The sequence below is a fragment of the Populus alba genome, chromosome 13, assembly GCF_005239225.2.
Source record: "Populus alba chromosome 13, ASM523922v2, whole genome shotgun sequence".
In the NCBI taxonomy this organism is placed as follows: domain Eukaryota; kingdom Viridiplantae; phylum Streptophyta; class Magnoliopsida; order Malpighiales; family Salicaceae; genus Populus; species Populus alba.
The window spans coordinates 5,078,332-5,095,140 of record NC_133296.1 but is presented as its reverse complement, the minus strand read 5'-3'; the positions used below and the strand labels follow the sequence as shown (position 1 = coordinate 5,095,140).

General features: G+C 37.0%; 2 protein-coding genes and 1 pseudogene across 4 annotated transcripts; 1 reads left to right on the top strand and 2 right to left on the bottom strand.

Annotated features, from left to right (window-relative positions):
- Window positions 1-1,189: 1,189 nt before the first annotated feature.
- On the top strand, window positions 1,190-4,489 carry LOC118036402 (myb-related protein 2). Of its 3 annotated transcripts, none has more exons than XM_035042082.2 (7): window positions 1,190-1,417; window positions 1,499-1,720; window positions 1,808-1,884; window positions 2,457-2,514; window positions 2,624-2,714; window positions 2,830-2,884; window positions 3,470-4,489. In XM_035042082.2, the coding sequence occupies exons 2-7, from the start codon at window positions 1,510-1,512 to the stop codon at window positions 4,229-4,231; spliced, it is 1,254 nt and encodes a 417-aa protein (XP_034897973.1). In that variant the 5' UTR covers window positions 1,190-1,417; window positions 1,499-1,509; the 3' UTR covers window positions 4,232-4,489. The 3 variants fall into 3 exon arrangements, with proteins under 3 accessions (XP_034897973.1, XP_034897971.1, XP_034897970.1); XM_035042080.2 differs by having other exon boundaries at window positions 2,818-2,884; XM_035042079.2 differs by having other exon boundaries at window positions 2,815-2,884.
- A 411-nt stretch (window positions 4,490-4,900) lies between these two features.
- Window positions 4,901-7,520, bottom strand: LOC118036401 (G-type lectin S-receptor-like serine/threonine-protein kinase LECRK4; annotated as a pseudogene).
- A 4,407-nt stretch (window positions 7,521-11,927) lies between these two features.
- LOC118036403 (G-type lectin S-receptor-like serine/threonine-protein kinase LECRK4) lies at window positions 11,928-14,841 on the bottom strand. The gene has a single exon (XM_035042083.2). The coding sequence runs from the start codon at window positions 14,571-14,573 to the stop codon at window positions 12,201-12,203; it is 2,373 nt and encodes a 790-aa protein (XP_034897974.1). The 5' UTR covers window positions 14,574-14,841; the 3' UTR covers window positions 11,928-12,200.
- Window positions 14,842-16,809: the final 1,968 nt, after the last annotated feature.

The following is a 16,809-nucleotide window of genomic DNA, read 5'->3' as shown; positions in this document are numbered from 1 at the left end:
GTTAAGTTGTGTGATATTCCATATATCGTGTGTGAAAAATTATACAAGGAGTGTCATGCATGAACTCATCTGTTTGTAAACGATCGAATGACACAAATCTGTATAAATGTATGGATACTTAAGAACACTTTATTAAAACTCAAACAGAAAACGTATGTAAGATAATTAAACAAAAACAATACTATCAATAAAAGAGAGCAATTTAAGAGTTGTATAGATTCATACAAGAGAATCTGGAAAATGAAGGCAGAGTCAAGGGCAAGCGGTTATCTACAGGGAAAGAAGGGCCATGTCCTTCACCAAATGCAAGTAAGGAAGAAAGTACAATCCTTCTTTTTTTTGCTTTCTATTCGGTCCCAGGTGCTTAGGATTCGTCGGTGGGGGGCCGGCTGTCTTGCGCAAATTGAAGAATGTAAAGGAGCTGGGGCCCTCATCTATTTTATACTGTGGGCTGAATAAGTACCAAACTTACTGAAGGAGACAATAGAGAATGTATTCCTTATTCCATTCCTTGCCTTCAATCAATGTCCAAGGACAAGCATCTTTCCACCATTTATTTTCCTTTTTCTTGTTTGTATCTAATTCCAAAGTTTCCAGGTGCTCCAGTCAAAAGAATCTTCCTCTACATTCTTCAAATAAACCGCAATAAAACAAGGTTTTGTGTCTCCATCTACTCACTTCAGCGTGGATAACATCCAATTAGACATCGTTTATAATAAGATTAGCCCCGTAACATGCATTGACAACTGAAAAAACGACCTGGGAGCAAGGTGAGGGACAAGGATATCAGAAATCTGAGAATCTTCAATGAGAATGAACGGGCAAAGAAGGTCTCAAGACAACATAGATTTGGATTCCCCTAATCCAAGTCAGAAAAATTCTTCTCATACCCGGGAATAAGATTCTTGCTTTTCACAGACAGACGAATTCGAATGCACACAACGAAAAAACCTCTGGTGGGATCAATTCTGGTATCTAATGCAAGTCGTTAACATGTTTTGGAGAGTTAAATGTGCAGAGGAATTCAAATAGATAGCACTGTCTTAGAATAGAAAGTGGAATTCTAGGAGAGGCCCCACTGTGTTAAATATTGGATTGGACCGGGTGTACTGTTGGCTCTGTCCAAGATTCTATGCCTCGCTAGCCCACACCCTCCACCCCAATTTGCTTTATAAAAGCATGCTTCAGCGGACCTTTGGTTTGTGAGCACTAGCTGAAGGAGATAGGAGATAAGCCAGAGCACTTGCAAAACAAAATATCCGGGTGTGAGCATTAGCTGAAGGAGATAACCAAGAGTAGTTGCAGAAAATCATACTTGGAAGGATCTGATGTGGGATTTTACCTGAAGAACATCGCGTAATCAAGTTCAACATTTTAGGGGATAGAAGATCAGGCTGAGAGAGCGAGAAGATATCAGGTAAATACACTACTGATCTTGTCCACAATAGTTACCCTGCCAGTGCTGCTATAGCAAGCTAAACTTGAATTGGATTTATAGGAGATATAGAAATGTACCATCATCACCAGCATCAAGGAAAGAGCATCCACTCTTCTTCAAGAATGGCAATCCCTCCAGAAAGACATCTGTTCCTGCAAGGAGGGAATGGCCCTGGAGATTCTGGACTTGTCCTCTCAACTGATGCAAAGCCTAGACTAAAGTGGACACAAGATCTTCACGAGCGGTTCATAGAAGCAGTCAATCAGCTTGGAGGAGCAGACAGTGAGTATACAAAAAGGTTAAAAAACCCAGCAACAAATAGACTAGTGAAATTCAGCATTCTCAAACGTTCTTCTTTTATATTTTCAGAGGCCACTCCGAAAACAGTCATGAAACTTATGGGAATTCCTGGACTTACCCTCTACCACCTAAAGAGTCATCTTCAGGTAAACCATTACACTATCTGAGCATTGTGGAAATATATCTGACACCAGCCAATTTATAGCTGCTTTTAAATGTTTTTTAAGTAGCATCAAGGCCCTCTAAGATTTAACCATCTAGCCAAGCTTGGGGACATCAAAAGAATACCAGCCTTTCTATTGTTAAGAGTTGGAGCATGACAATCTGGTGGTTCCACTGTTTATTATTTTTCTTTATTTGCATAATTTTGTAATAGAAAAACTCCATAGATCGATGCTTCATTCCTGTTGACTGACAAAGAAGCTAGAAAATCTTGTGCTTTGGAGTTTGAATAGTAACAAGTAGAAACCCAAAGAGGCCTGAGCATGAAAGAGCAAAAACTCTGCAAATAGTAGTAAAAATTACCCTTCATTAGACAGAGCTCGAAAAATAATACCACGTATGAAACAATTGTTTTTCCTTAAGAATTGAAATTGCCAAATCTCTTCTCTCTCTCTCTCTCGCTCTAATTTAGCTAGAGAATGCTATAGTATTTGAGTTTTGAATTTGTTTGGATTCACACAATAATATGGTGCTAACTCCACTCTCGCACTATCAGAAGTACAGACTCAGCAAGAACCTTCATGGACAAGCTAATATTGGGAGCAGCAAAATTGGTATGAAGACAGTGCAATAAATTACTCTCCGAATATTTTGAACTATTGATCAGAGATTAAAGAATTGCACATTTTCTTATGCAAAATATAAATTTGTAACTTGACACAGGTACCGTTGCTGTGGTGGGAGATAGGATGCCTGAAGCAAATGCAACTCACATTAACATTAACAATCTAAGCATCGGATCCCAACCAAACAAGTACGACGAGCTCATTTGCTCTATGTTCATTTGTCCTTTTTCTTATATAGAAAAGCATGTTTAAAATTATTTTACACTAAGACAGAATTCTTAAATCCAGAAGCTTACATTTCAGTGAAGCACTACAGATGCAAATTGAAGTGCAAAGAAGGCTGCATGAACAGCTTGAGGTACAGTACAACTTTCTGAATAATTACATTTCAGCTTTTTTTGTTGTTGCAGGGAAGCTCTCCTAAACACACACACACATATCATAATATAAGCCTCTTGTGCTTGCAAAACTCCATTAACCATGATCCATGAATTGCAAAGAAAAGAGAGAGAGAGAGAGAGAGAGAGAGAGGAGAGGCAAATGATCATCTTTATAAAATTGGGAATCATATTTCTCGAAAACATAGCTAATACTAAGTGTGGAGAATCCAGAATGAGAGCATTCTCATTTAACACGAGAAAAGTCTCTGCTTGTCGATAGATATTAATTTCTGGAGGGCCATTAGATTCATAATTCAGATTTACAATATTTCAAGCACACCACACTCAACCTCAAAGATATATCAACACACTTGTTTTATTTTATTTCCTTATTTCAAGTCGACTAACTTGGTATTTCAGATACAGAACTTAAATAGTATCTATCAAATTGCTATCATTAATTTATCTTGGCACAGTGGCCTCTTGTTTCTGTCATCATGTATCTGTAAAGATAGTAAAATGGTATGAGCTACATTCTGATAATTTGTTCTGAACTGAAACAGGTGCAGAGACATTTACAGCTCCGTATAGAAGCTCAAGGAAAATACCTACAGGCAGTGCTAGAGAAAGCCCAGGAAACCCTTGGAAGGCAAAATTTAGGTACAGTGGGGCTTGAAGCTGCCAAAGTTCAACTCTCTGAATTGGTGTCCAAAGTGTCTACTCAATGTCTGAATTCCACATTTTCAGAGATAAATGATCTGCAGGGTCTGTGCCCACAACAAGCACCACCGACCCAGCCCAATGATTGTTCAATGGACAGCTGCCTGACCTCCTGTGAAGGTTCACAAAAGGAGCAAGAAATACACAACACTGGGATGGGGTTGAGGCCCTGTAATAGCAATGCTCTCTTAGAGCCAAAAGAGATTACTGAAGAACATGCGTTGCAGCAAACTGAACTCAAGTGGGGTGAATATCTAAGACATAACAAAATGTTTCTAACCTCAATAGGACATGAGACAGAAAGGAGAACATTTTCTGCAGAAAGAAGCTGCAGTGATTTATCCATTGGTGTTGGGCTCCAAGGAGAAAAGGGGAATATAAGCAGTAGCTTTGCTGAGGGAAGATTTAAGGGAATGAGTGAGGATGATGGTTTTCAAGACCAGACTAACAAAAGGGCAGATTCAGTTAAATTTGAGAACGAGAAAATGTCACCAGGGTATAGATTGTCTTACTTCACAACCAAACTGGATCTGAATTCCCATGACGAAATTGATGCAGCTTCAAGCTGCAAACAACTCGACTTGAATGGTTTCAGCTGGAACTGAGATGGTTCACTGAGAGCAAAAGGCCAACCGGACAGGTTCAGGGCCGGGATGATCCATCACGAGAGGATGAAAGTCAACATGATAACATGCTGTTTTCTCCTTCAGGTCATGTGGCTAGAAAACAATCGCTTTAACCTCAACTGAATAAGTTGCACCAGCAGATATAGCTTGCACTATAATGTAAATCAATCCAGTAGGTGTACTCTTTCTATCTTATATGGCATTAAGAGTTCGTGGACATGAAGCTCAAAATGAAAACACTCGACTTATAGCTGTTCAAGTGCTTATTTCCTGTCAAATGATTGAACTTGAACTGTGTGAGGAAATCCTAGAGCTCTTATTTCCACATTCATGGCTCATAGAAAGTAAACACAGAACTCCAAGGCCTTAATCCAATATACAGCTTGAGAATTCCATCTAGCGAATTGTTAGTTGAGGCTGGGAAAACTAGCAGCCATCAACTCAAAAGTATTGCACAAAGAGAATTGCTGTAATATGTCAACCATAAGAACAATAATCCATGCATGTGTCTCAAGGAATAGGAGCAAGAGAACAAAAAAAAGAAAAAGAAAAATCTTGTCTTGAAGGGTATTATTACTTTCACACATCCCATAGACTCCATCTGTTTCATTCACCAAGTGTAGAAGAAGAGATAGATGCCCTTTCAGATTCTACTAGTGATAAATTTGGAAATTATTAGAATATATTCTCCCGTTACATTTTCATTTCTATTACAAGATATCGTGCTCAAAACTAGCTTATTAATCATGAGACTGAGCCATATCATACATTTTTAACACAACATTACTCTCTGAACAACTACTAGTAAGTTTAACGAGTGTTCTCACTGACATTTGATCGGAAAGTGAAGGCGGGATTCCGATTTCCGAGGTCCCCTCCAACATTTGTATTACCTTTTTCATAGAAGGTCTGGACATTGCATGAGGATGAATGCACCATAAACCCACTAAGGTCATTCTCTCGAATCTCTTGAAATCACTTAATACTTCAGGGGTTTATCATGTCCTACCACCGTCTCTAGCTTCCCGGCGGCCATGCAACTTATAACCCAGTCGGAGAGAACAAGATCATCCTCTTCACTCTCTTCCTCGACCCGGCTCGGTTCTATATGCCTTCTGCAACATAGAATTTCAAGTAACATCACACCAAAGCTGTAAACATCTACTTTGGATGTCACTTGTTCATGCCTTAACCATTCTGGTGCCAGATACCCCACTGTGCCTCTGAAATTTGTGTCTGTTCTAGTTTGATCTCTATTCAGAAGCTTGGAGAGGCCAAAATCTGCAAGCTTAGCAGTGTAATTGTTATCAATCAGTACATTCTCAGGCTTGATGTCACAATGGATAATCCGTGTCTCGCATTCCTCATGCAAGTAGAGCAATCCTCTGGCTATTTCAAGCACCATTTTTGACCTCAGAACCCAGTTAGGTCTTTCTGATCCCTTCCCGAATAGAAGATTGGCGAGCGAGCCATTTGCCATTAACTCATAGACCAGAAGCTGTTGATCGTTCTCAACACAAAAGCCCAACAGTCTTACCAAATTCTTGTGGTATGTCCGGCCTATTATTTTGAGCTCTGTCATGAATTCCTTCTCGGCTTTTTCAATCGATTTCTTCAGCACTTTTACAGCAATATCAATCTGTATGTCCTTCATGCTTAGAATCCCACTGTAAACTTGAGCAGAAGATCCTCTACCCAGGGTCTTGCTGAATCCATTTGTTGCCTTCTGTAGTTCCAAGTACTTGAACTCCTGGAAGTTTATGCCAATGGAACTAGCATTTGAATAGCGTTTCCTTTTGATAAATCTTCGAGGAGCAGGATGGTAATAAGATGGCAGAAACTCCAAAACAGAAAAGCTAAGGCGTGGCAGTAACTATAAGGCTAATCTTTAGAAAAACCCGAGTGTCAAAATCATTGTTCTTTTTATGTTCTTGAATGTCAGGATTGCTTTTCATCGGCACCTTCACCAGCGCTTGGCGTCCTTTAGTAGAAAAACTCTTTCTCGCATTTAGTAAAGGCATCCTTTTCTTGATACATCTAGAATCCACCAAGGATGCAGACAAGCTGTAACAATCATCCATAAGAGCTTTTTTGCAACCCTCCAGATCGACATTCCTCACTCGAGCCAAGTCTGCGAAGCCCTCAAATGGGAAGTCTGCATCATCAATCACCTTAATTGTGAAATTTCTCATTGAAGGGTCGGCACAATAGTTCACCACGGTCTCTGGGCGACACCCTTTGGACAGGTGATTAGGGTCCAATGGAATGTAACCTGGTATGCAATTACATGTTGCTTGTTCCCATTATTCAGAGAAGAACACATGCCATAGACACCACATATAGCATTCACCACGCAAGGCTCGTCGATCGCCCTCCACACCCTTGTCCATCCACTGTTATTTGATTTATGGTAAGCGAATTGTTGGAAATCACCACGATCATTAATTGTTGCTCGGTGATAGTAGTCCCCAACGGGGGTTGAGACATTTCTTGTTAAAGCGTAGATATTATCACCAGCACCGTTGGCAAGGTACATGGAAGCAGTATCATTATTGAACACCAAATGAACCTTGTTTTGTCCAGTTTCTGCAGTTAACCAATAACCAGGATCAGCGAAGTGATAGGCAGAGAGCACAAGCTTTCCATCAGGTTGCATTTGCAACATGAAATTCCCAGTGGAGTAATCAACAGTTCCATTCGCATTGGAATAGAGCTTTTGCTTACCATTAAGAACTTGACCTGGTAAGATTGTGTCTGTTGGTGAATTAAAACTCTCCCAGATGACACTTGAACTGCCATCTTTCAAGACAAAGTTGCCATCATCTTGCATGAAGCCAAATTGTGCTCCTGCCCCCCCGTATATTTGTACAACACTACCATTGAGATGTGTGAGCGTAAGCTGGCCTGCAGACGTGAGTATGACTGTGGATCCGGCAACTGCCGGAGAGTCACGATTAGCTGACCAGACTAGTGTTCCTTTAGGGATCTTGTTAAACCAAATTCCAACAAGGTAAAGATTGTTGGGCAGAGGGTAGAACCCGAACGCAAATTCATCAGAAAGTGATCGCCAAGAATTACCAGATCCAGCCGTGATGTTAGAACCCGAGCTTATGGTGGGAGGTATCTGAGCATGCAATTCATGGAAGTACAGGAACTGCAGTAGAACAAAAGGAAGTATTTTCTGGATAGTCATTGCCAAGTTGTGAGGAAATGAGGGGAAAACAATCTTAGTACAGAGCTAGCAACTTAGCCGCGGTTTCACGTGATTGATAGCTATGAACATGGTTAAATAGTTATATGCCCATGCCATTCTTTGAAATTTACACAGACACCTAAAATATTTCATTTTTATTCATCTTTTATCTTTCCGTGTCAAAAAATATTATGATCTCTTATATATATAAAAAAAACAAGTTAAAAAACCTTAATAGAAAAAATAAATTAAAATAATATCTATTTTCCTAGAAAAAAAAACGCATACATTGATCTTCTCAGGTTAAAAGAAATTTGTTCTCGAGTTAGATCTTCATTTTAAAATTTTTATGTGTGGACCATCCCATTATAGACCCATAACATCTTTGTGCAGCTCACTCCATCATGAATTCTTAACATATACAATATTTTTATGTGAAGTTATCATATCGTTGTTCTTTAACACAATATCTTTGTGTGAATCGGCTCATCATGAATTCCACTACTAGGATTTCAAAAGAGAAAAATTAACCTAACTGAAAACAACACACTAGTTTTTAGAATTTTTTTATAAGAGATAATCTTCTGATTTTCTCCTACACAAGCATATTCTATTATGTAATCTCTTCTAGCTATGGTTGTTCAGTAAAGGAAAATAATCACCATAGATTGTTAAGCTGTAATTCTAGTTGACACATATGGAAGCACAAGGTAAGAGATTTGTTATAAATCAAAATTATTTTTAATGATAAAAAACACCATAAGTACTAGGTTCAACTAAAATATTTAATTTTTAATCATCTATCTTTTCACTTTCAAAAATCTATTGCAATCTTTTATATAGAAAAAAAAAAATAGAAAAACTTTAATAATTCTAAATTAAAAAAAAAACTAACAAAAATATTATCTTCAATTAGAAAAGGATAGAAAAAAAATGAAAATAAAGAATATTTATTTTCCTAAAAAAACTCTTTCATCATAAATCCGTTTCTTGCTTGGTTTATACCGACTTCGCATTTAATGTAGCGTTTGGAATTTAAGGGAAAGTTGTGGAATTTTAGTTTTCTCGACCTTGAGGTTCATGAACCACAGTTTTATGTGATTGAAGCTTTGATTGATTCAAACGCACAAGTAATCACGCAAACAAATAGAGTCTTAAAGCAATGAACATATATGGAGGTTGAATGTAGCTTGTGGAATTTAAGGGAAAGCTGTGGAATCCTAGTTTTCTTCACCTGCTGGTCCATGAACTCAAAACTGGACTGATGGTGATTCACCATTACGAAGGAAATTAATGTGTAGCCGTGTCGGCATTCTATCAAAGTTTATTGGAATTTTCCTTTCATGAATTTAGTTAGTCAAGGATCACACGAAGACTTTTCCTTTATTGCATGTTCTTACTGTGTTTTCTATTGAGCCCTACAAGAACACCAAACTCACAGGTTTCATAATTGGCTTCTGGGGTATTTTTTTGGCAGGATTCGGCAGCAAGTTGAAGATTAGGAACTTAGAACTTTAGTTGCGTAATCGTCTGTTTTACATAAACCCAGTGCAAGAATAGAAAATTATTACGTGGACTTGTTCTAAGATGTTGACGTGCTAACTAAAGTTTACGATTCCACCAAACGCGTCCTAAATTAAGGTTTCATAATTGAGTTCTGGGATTTTGTTTTGGCAGAATAAGGCAGCAAGCAAGTTCCTAGAACCCTACTTTGACATGACTGTAGCTGTGTAATCACCTGTTTGAGGAAAATTATTACGTGGACTTGTTCTATCATGTTGACGTGCTAACCAAAGTTTACGCAATGGATCATAGATCAAATCACAAAAGATTATTGGACTGGAATTTTTGTTTCAACTATTGAGGCAGTGAAGGCTCACAAGAAGGCTATTCTTTTTTCTTGTTTTTTTTTTTTTTTATGATCAGGATCATAAATAAATTTTAATGAAGAAAGATGAGGATTACAGCAGAAATAACGCAGAGAATGACCAAGACAGAACCTCCAGCAAGGAGATGGAAGTAGCAGAACCCAAGTCTAAACTGCAGCAAAAGATCCATCCATCAAAGAAAGAAATTAAGAGGCATAATCGATCCCAACAAACTACCTCCTCATATATAGAGATAACAAAGCCATCACCATACAAAGCTCAAAAGAGAAACTGCGAAATAACACAACCAGATAGTGGAAGAAAACTAGATGTCTTCCGAATAATGGAATCACTGAGCTAAGGGCTCCAAACTATTATGATCTTAAACAAGCTTCCAAAACCAATAAAAAACAAAGCATGGTGTGGATTATTGCGCCACCATATAATTTCAATACAATACCGAAATCATGAAACAGACATAACGATAATCTTGTTTAAAAAATCAGTGCATCGATCAAAGGGCGAACATCAACTTCACTAGTTCCTTCCAGCATCTGTGTAACCTTGTTCATTGATGGTCGAAGAGTTGGGTTAGGACATATGCACCATAAACCCACCAAGACCATTCTTTCAAACCTGCAAAAATCTTCCAGGACTTCAGAATCGTGGCTGACAATGGCTTGTAAGTTACCAGCTATCACATTGCATAGAACCCAATCAATTAGAATCATCTCGTTGCCCGTATAAAAAAAAAATTAAAAAACCCTAATAGAAAAAAAAAATTAAGAAAAATATTTCTTTCAATTAGAAAAAAAAAAACTAAAAAAAAAACATCATAATAAAAAAACAAAAAAATACATATTTTCCTAAAAAACTTCATGCATTTGTCTTCTCGAGTTAAAAGAGACTCGTCCTCAAGTTCAATTTTTAATTTATAATTTTTATTCATGAATTGGTTTTTTTTTATAGTTTGATTTTTTTAATTTTTTTTATTTAATTAATTTTTTAATTTTTTTACTTATCTCTAGTTGATACATATGAAAGCGTGAGATAAAAGATTTGTTACAAGTAAGTTCCTATAACCCTACTTTGACATGACTGTAGCTGTGTACTCACCTGTTTAAGGAAAATTATTACGTGGACTTGTTCTATGATGTCGTAGCTGCTAACCAAAGTTTATGATTCCACCAAACACCCCCTAAATTAAGGTTTCATAATCGAGTTCTGGTATTTTTTTTTTTTTGGCAGGATTAGACAGCAAGCAAGTTCCTAGAACCCTACTTTGACATGACCGTAGCTGTGTACTCACTTGTTTGAGGAAAATTATTACGTGGACTTGTTCTAAGATGTTGACGTGCTAACCAAAGTTTACGATTCCACCAAACACCCCCTAAATTAAGGTTTCATAATTGAGTTCTGGTATTTTTTTTTTTGGCAGGATTAGGCAGCAAGCAAGTTCCTAGAACCCTACTTTGACATGACCGTAGCTGTGTACTCACTTGTTTGAGGAAAATTATTACGTGGACTTGTTCTAAGATGTTGACGTGCTAACCAAAGTTTACGATTCCACCAAACACCCCCTAAATTAAGGTTTCATAATTGAGTTCTGGTATTTTTTTTTTTTGGCAGGATTAGGCAGCAAGCAAGTTCCTAACCCTACTTTGACATGACCATAGTTGTGTACTCACTTGTTTGAGGAAAATTATTATGTGGACTTGTTCTATGATGTTGACGTGCTAATCAAAGTTTACGACTCCACCAAACAGCCCCTAAATTAAGGTTTTATAATTGAGTTATGGTATTTTTTTTTTTTTGGCAGGATTAGGCAGCAAGCAAGTTCCTAGAACCCTACTTTGACATGACCGTAGTTGTGTACTCACTTGTTTGAGGAAAATTATTACGTGGACTTGTTCTATGATGTTGACATGCTAACCAAAGTTTACGATTCCGCCAAACACCCCCTAAATTAAGGTTTTATAATTGAGTTCTGGTATTTTTTTTTTTTGGCAGGATTAGGCAGCAAGCAAGTTCCTAGAACCCTACTTTGACATGATCGTAGCTGTGTACTCACCTGTTTGAGGAAAATTATTACGTGGACTTGTTCTAAGATGTTGACGTGCTAACCAAAGTTTACGATTCCACCAAACACCCCCTAAATTAAGGTTTCATAATTGAGTTCTGGGATTTTTTTTTTTGGCAGGATTAGGCAGCAAGTTCCTAGAACCCTACTCTGGCATGACCATAGCTGTGTAATCACCTGTTTGAGGAAAATTATTATGTGGACTTGTTCTATCATGTTGACGTGCTAACCAAAGTTTACGCAATGGATCATAGATCAAATCACAAAAGATTATTGAACTGGAATTTTTGTTTCAACAATTGAGGAAGTGAAGGCTCACAAGAAGGCTATTCTTTTTTCTTGTTTTTTTTTAATTTTTTTTTTATTAATAGGATCATAAATAAATTTTAATGAAGAAAGATGAGGATTACAGCAGAAATAACGCAGAGCATGACCAAGACAGAACCTCCAGCAAGGAGATGGAAGTAGCAGAACCCAAGTCTAAACTACAGCAAAAGATCCATCCATCAAAGAAAGAAATTAAGAGGCATAATCGATCCCAACAAACTACCTTCTCATATATAGAGATAACAAAGCCATCACCATACAAAGCTCAAAAGAGAAACTGCGAAATAACACAACCAGATAGTGGAAGAAAACTAGATGTCTTCCGAATAATGGAATCACTGAGCTAAGGGCTCCAAACTATTATGATCTTAAACAAGCTTCCAAAACCAATAAAAAACAAAGCATGGTGTGGATTATTGCGCCACCATATAATTTCAATACAATACCGAAATCATGAAACAGACATAACGATAATCTTGTTTAAAAAATCAGTGCATCGATCAAAGGGGGAACATCAACTTCACTAGTTCCTTCCAGCATCTGCGTAACCTTGTTCATTGATGGTCGAAGAGTTGGGTTCGGACATATGCACCATAAACCCACCAAGACCATTCTTTCAAACCTGCAAAAATCTTCCAGGACTTCAGAATCATGGCTGACAATGGCTTGTAAGTTACCAGCTCTCACATTGCATAGAACCCAATCAATTAGAATCATCTCGTTGCCCTCTGTTGACTCATTAACTTCATGCAACTCTATGTGCTTTCTGCAAAAAATAATCTCCAGCAACACGACCCCAAAGCTGTAAACATCAACTTTGGTAGTCACAGGAGCATTTTTTAGCCATTCAGGTGCCATGTATCCCATTGTTCCTCTAACTTTGGTGCTCGTTCGAGTCTGGTCTTTATTCAGGAGCTTCGCTAGGCCAAAATCAGCTATCTTGGCTGTGTAATTTTTGTCAAGAAGAACATTTTGCGGCTTTATGTCACAATGAATGATCTGCGTCTCACACTCTTCATGCAAGTATAACAAACCTCTTGCAATTCCATACACAGTTTCAGCCCTTTGATCCCAACTAGGCCTCCTCTCCTCTCCAAACAGAAAATCCGACAAAGTACCATTCTTCATTAGCTCATAAACTAAAAGCCGGTGATTTTTCTCATTACAAAAACCCACCAGCCTTACAAGATTCTTGTGGTGAGTTAGTCCAATTACTTGGACTTCTGTTAAGAATTCCTTCTCACCTTGTTCAATGACCTTCTCAAGCTTCTTGACAGCAATCTCAACCTCTTCCGCCTCCAAGGTTAACACCCCACTATAGACAGTTCCGAAAGCACCTCTCCCAAGTTTGTTCCTTAAACCATTCGTTGCTTGAAGCAATTCCTGGAATGAAAATGCCTTCAAATTGATCTCTACAGGCTTTGGCACTGGGAGCTGCTTTTGACTAATGTAAGGCTGAGCAAGAGGGTGATGATAAATGGAAATGGTGGCAAAGAGTAACGTCATTATTGAACATAATAATAAGCCTGCTAGAAGAGCAATCCAAGAAGGAGAATCATCATCTTTGTCTTGAATTTGATTGTTGTTGTTTGCCTTGGGAATTTTTATAAACGCCACTCTATTATTAGTAGAAGGGTTGCTCCTTCTAGCATTAAGCAAAGGCGTTCTCTTCTTGTAGCACACAGACTCGACCCAGACACCAGCCACAGCAAAACAGTCATCCATTATCGCCTTCCTGCATTCTTCTTCATCGACTTCTGTGACTATGGCCATATCTGCAAAGTCACGGTCGTTTGGAAAATCTGCCTTATCTATCTTTTCAAGGGAGAAATTTGAAGGCGAAGAATTCGGAGCACAGAAATCTATCACCGTATCAGGATAGCATCCTTTTGAGGGAATGCTTGGATCCCGTGGTGAGTAGCCAGTAAAACAAGTACAGTTTATTGTGTTATCAATCGAAGTGCAGAAGCCATAAACTCCACAGATATTATTCGGTAAGCAAGGTTCTGCTTTAATACTATCTGGCTCCCACACAACTTTCCACCCGCCTCCATTTTCTTTGTGGTAAACAAACTGTTGAAGATTTCCATAGTCATTGATCGTTGCTCGGTGATAGTAATCTCCAATCGGAGTGGGAACTTGACTTGTCATATTATACATAATTGAAGTGTGATTCACAACATACATAAAAGCTGTACTCTGGTTGAAAATCAGGCTCACATTTTTGTTTCCTTCTGTCGCAGTGTACCAGTAACCAGGATCAGCGAACTTGTATGCAGACATAACAACATTACCATCCAATAATTGAACCTCTAACATGTACTGCCCAGTCGAGTAGTCAACTGATCCATTTGCATTGGAGTAGAGTTTTTGGCCCATTACTAGGACTTGGCCTAATAAAATGGTGTCTGTTGGAGAATCAAAGCTTCCCCAGATAACGTCGGAAGAATTGGTTTTTACAACAAAATTGCCATCATTTTGCATCAGAGCAGAACTAGCACCGAAAGTTCCATTGTATATTAAGTATCCAGTTCCATTTGAGTGTGTAAGAACAAGCTGGCCATCAAGTGTGAAATTGATGGTTGATCCAGTTCGAGCTGGATCATCACGGTTCGCTGACCAAACTAGTGTTCTTTCTGGGATTTTGTCAAACCAGATTCCAACAAGGAACAGGCCATTCAGAAGAGGATAGAACCCAAAAGCAAAATCACCAGAGGGTGATCGCCACGAAGAATTAGTCCCAGCAGTGATGCTGGCACCCAAGTTTATTGTGTTAGTGTTTATCTGGGGTTGCGCTAAAGAACCAAGAAAGGAAAGAACAAATGGAAGACACCATAAAACAATAGAAACCATTGTTACTGAGAAAACAGAATCAGTAGGTCAGAAAACCATAGAGAAACAACATTTTAACTCAATTTATAGCAGAGATATTACATTCTGGTACTGCATGATGACTCGGGATAATTCACCTCATAGACAAGTCAAATCATGAAGAGTCAGCAAGCTCGTACACCAGAGATAAGCGGTCAATGACTCAGCCAAAAGGTTACCATAACCCATGTCTTTCACATGGCCTGTCAAACTCAACCGCTTGGAAAAATCATTCCAACTTTTGACGTTTTTAGCAATAGTTGCTGGTCCATATATAGAAGCTGGAGGCATTCAACACCGTGCAAGGCGGGCAGAAGAAAACCATATAATGGAAACTAAAAATCTTACAACTTCCAGAGTCCCTGCAGACTAAAAGTAGTGCTTTACTAGCCAGCCAGCGCGCTGCTGTGGGGAAAAGTCTAGTGCATCATCGAGTGCTGACCGAGTAAAAACCTCATTTAATTTTTGTAAAAGAAAAAATTATTTAAAACAAAGTTGATTTTTTTTTTTTTTTTTAAAAGTATAGGAAGTGATAGAAATGAAAAATATAAAATATCTTTAGGTGAATTATGTTTGCAAAATAATAATATCCACAAAACTACTTTTTTTTATTTACCTCAATAAAATGACATTATAGAATGTAAAAATCAAACACTAAAAAAATAATGAATATTATATTGATAAGTTTAAAAGCACCGAAGAACTTGCCGGGGTGATTTTTATTGTCAATTATATGCTTAACAACCCCATAAAAAGCTAGAGAAAACACTATATGAATTGTAAAAAGCTAGATGACTTTCCTATAAATACCTCAAACTATAAGGGTGCCTTGCAAAGTTGGTAGTACCTTATCCTATAAGGGTCAAGATGAGACCTAAAACTATGAGTTTTGTTTTTATTGAATATGCTTAAAATAATAGTGCATATCAACTTTTTATACACAAGTCAAGTATTGAGAATGTTCATTATAACACTATTATGGAATCAAGAAATGTGTTTTCATTTAAAAAAGTACAAGAAAATTATTTACTTAATAAGGCTAGTTTAAGTAGTCATCGTTAATCGAAAAATGATGAAGTTGAGCTTATAAAGAGTAAAAAAAAAAATAATCAAAATATTTGGTCATAATTTTCTAACATACTTCTTAGAAAATGAACTTCAAACTTACTCTAGGGAAATGTCTTGTCTGAAACTTTTTATTAAAAAAAGACAATTAATAATGAAATAAAATTTATTATGAATAATTATACATGAGAAATAGTGAATATTCCACCTAGAAGTAAGCCATTAAATTATAAATGGATAATCAAAATTAATATAAAAACTGATGGAACTATTAACAAATACAAAATAAGATTTATAGTTTAAGAATTCAAGCAACAAGAAAGTGTGGAGTATTTTAACTTATATTTCTCTATGTCAAGAATAACTTTTATACGAAGGTTTATAGTTATGACCTCTTTTAACAGGCTTGAGATACATCACATAGATGTAAGATCAACTTTCTTAAATGGTGACCTTAATAAAAAAAGATTTACATGGAATAACTTGATAGGTTTGTTATTAATGAATAATAACTAAAAGTTTGTGAGTTAGTTAAATCATTATATGGTTTGAAAAAGACATATAAAGAATGAAATAAAAAATTCAAGAAGGTCATGTTATCAAATAAGTTTAAAATCAATGAAGTTGATAAATGTTTTTATGTGAAAAACATATATAAATGTTATATTATTATATGTTTCTATGCTAATGATATGCTTATTTGGACAATAATGATTGCATGATCAAGTGTACTAAGAAAAATATGAACTCGTAAGATTGTAATGAAAGACTTAGGTGTTGTAAATGTCACATTGGGAACAAAAATTACCAAGATGCTTAATCAATTGGTATTGTACCAATTTCACTTTGTTGAGACAATTCTAAATAAATTTTGTATAGGTAACAATAGTAATATGAAAACACCATTGGACATAAGTGTATATATGTCTAAAAATAAAAGGTGAGGAAATAAATCAATTGAAATATTCTTGAATAATTAAGAGCTTGATGTACATTATAAACTACACAGTGCCTGCTATTGCATACTTGCTTAGCAAACTATGTAAATTTACTAGCAATCTGAGCATGGATTGTTAGAAAGCAATAAATAGGATACTCAAATATTTAAGGTACACCTTGATTAAGGATTACACTATATTGATTACTCAACGAT

Bases quoted from the DNA above. Each gene is read 5' to 3' on its own strand.
- LOC118036402 (XM_035042079.2), top strand. From the start codon at position 1,510: ATGTACCATCATCACCAGCATCAAGGAAAGAGCATCCACTCTTCTTCA. The intron at 1,721-1,807 runs GTGAGTATACAA...TTATATTTTCAG, and splicing joins TCAGCTTGGAGGAGCAGACA to AGGCCACTCCGAAAACAGTC. The intron at 2,515-2,623 runs GTATGAAGACAG...AACTTGACACAG, and splicing joins TATTGGGAGCAGCAAAATTG to GTACCGTTGCTGTGGTGGGA.
- LOC118036403 (XM_035042083.2), bottom strand. From the start codon at position 14,573: ATGGTTTCTATTGTTTTATGGTGTCTTCCATTTGTTCTTTCCTTTCTT.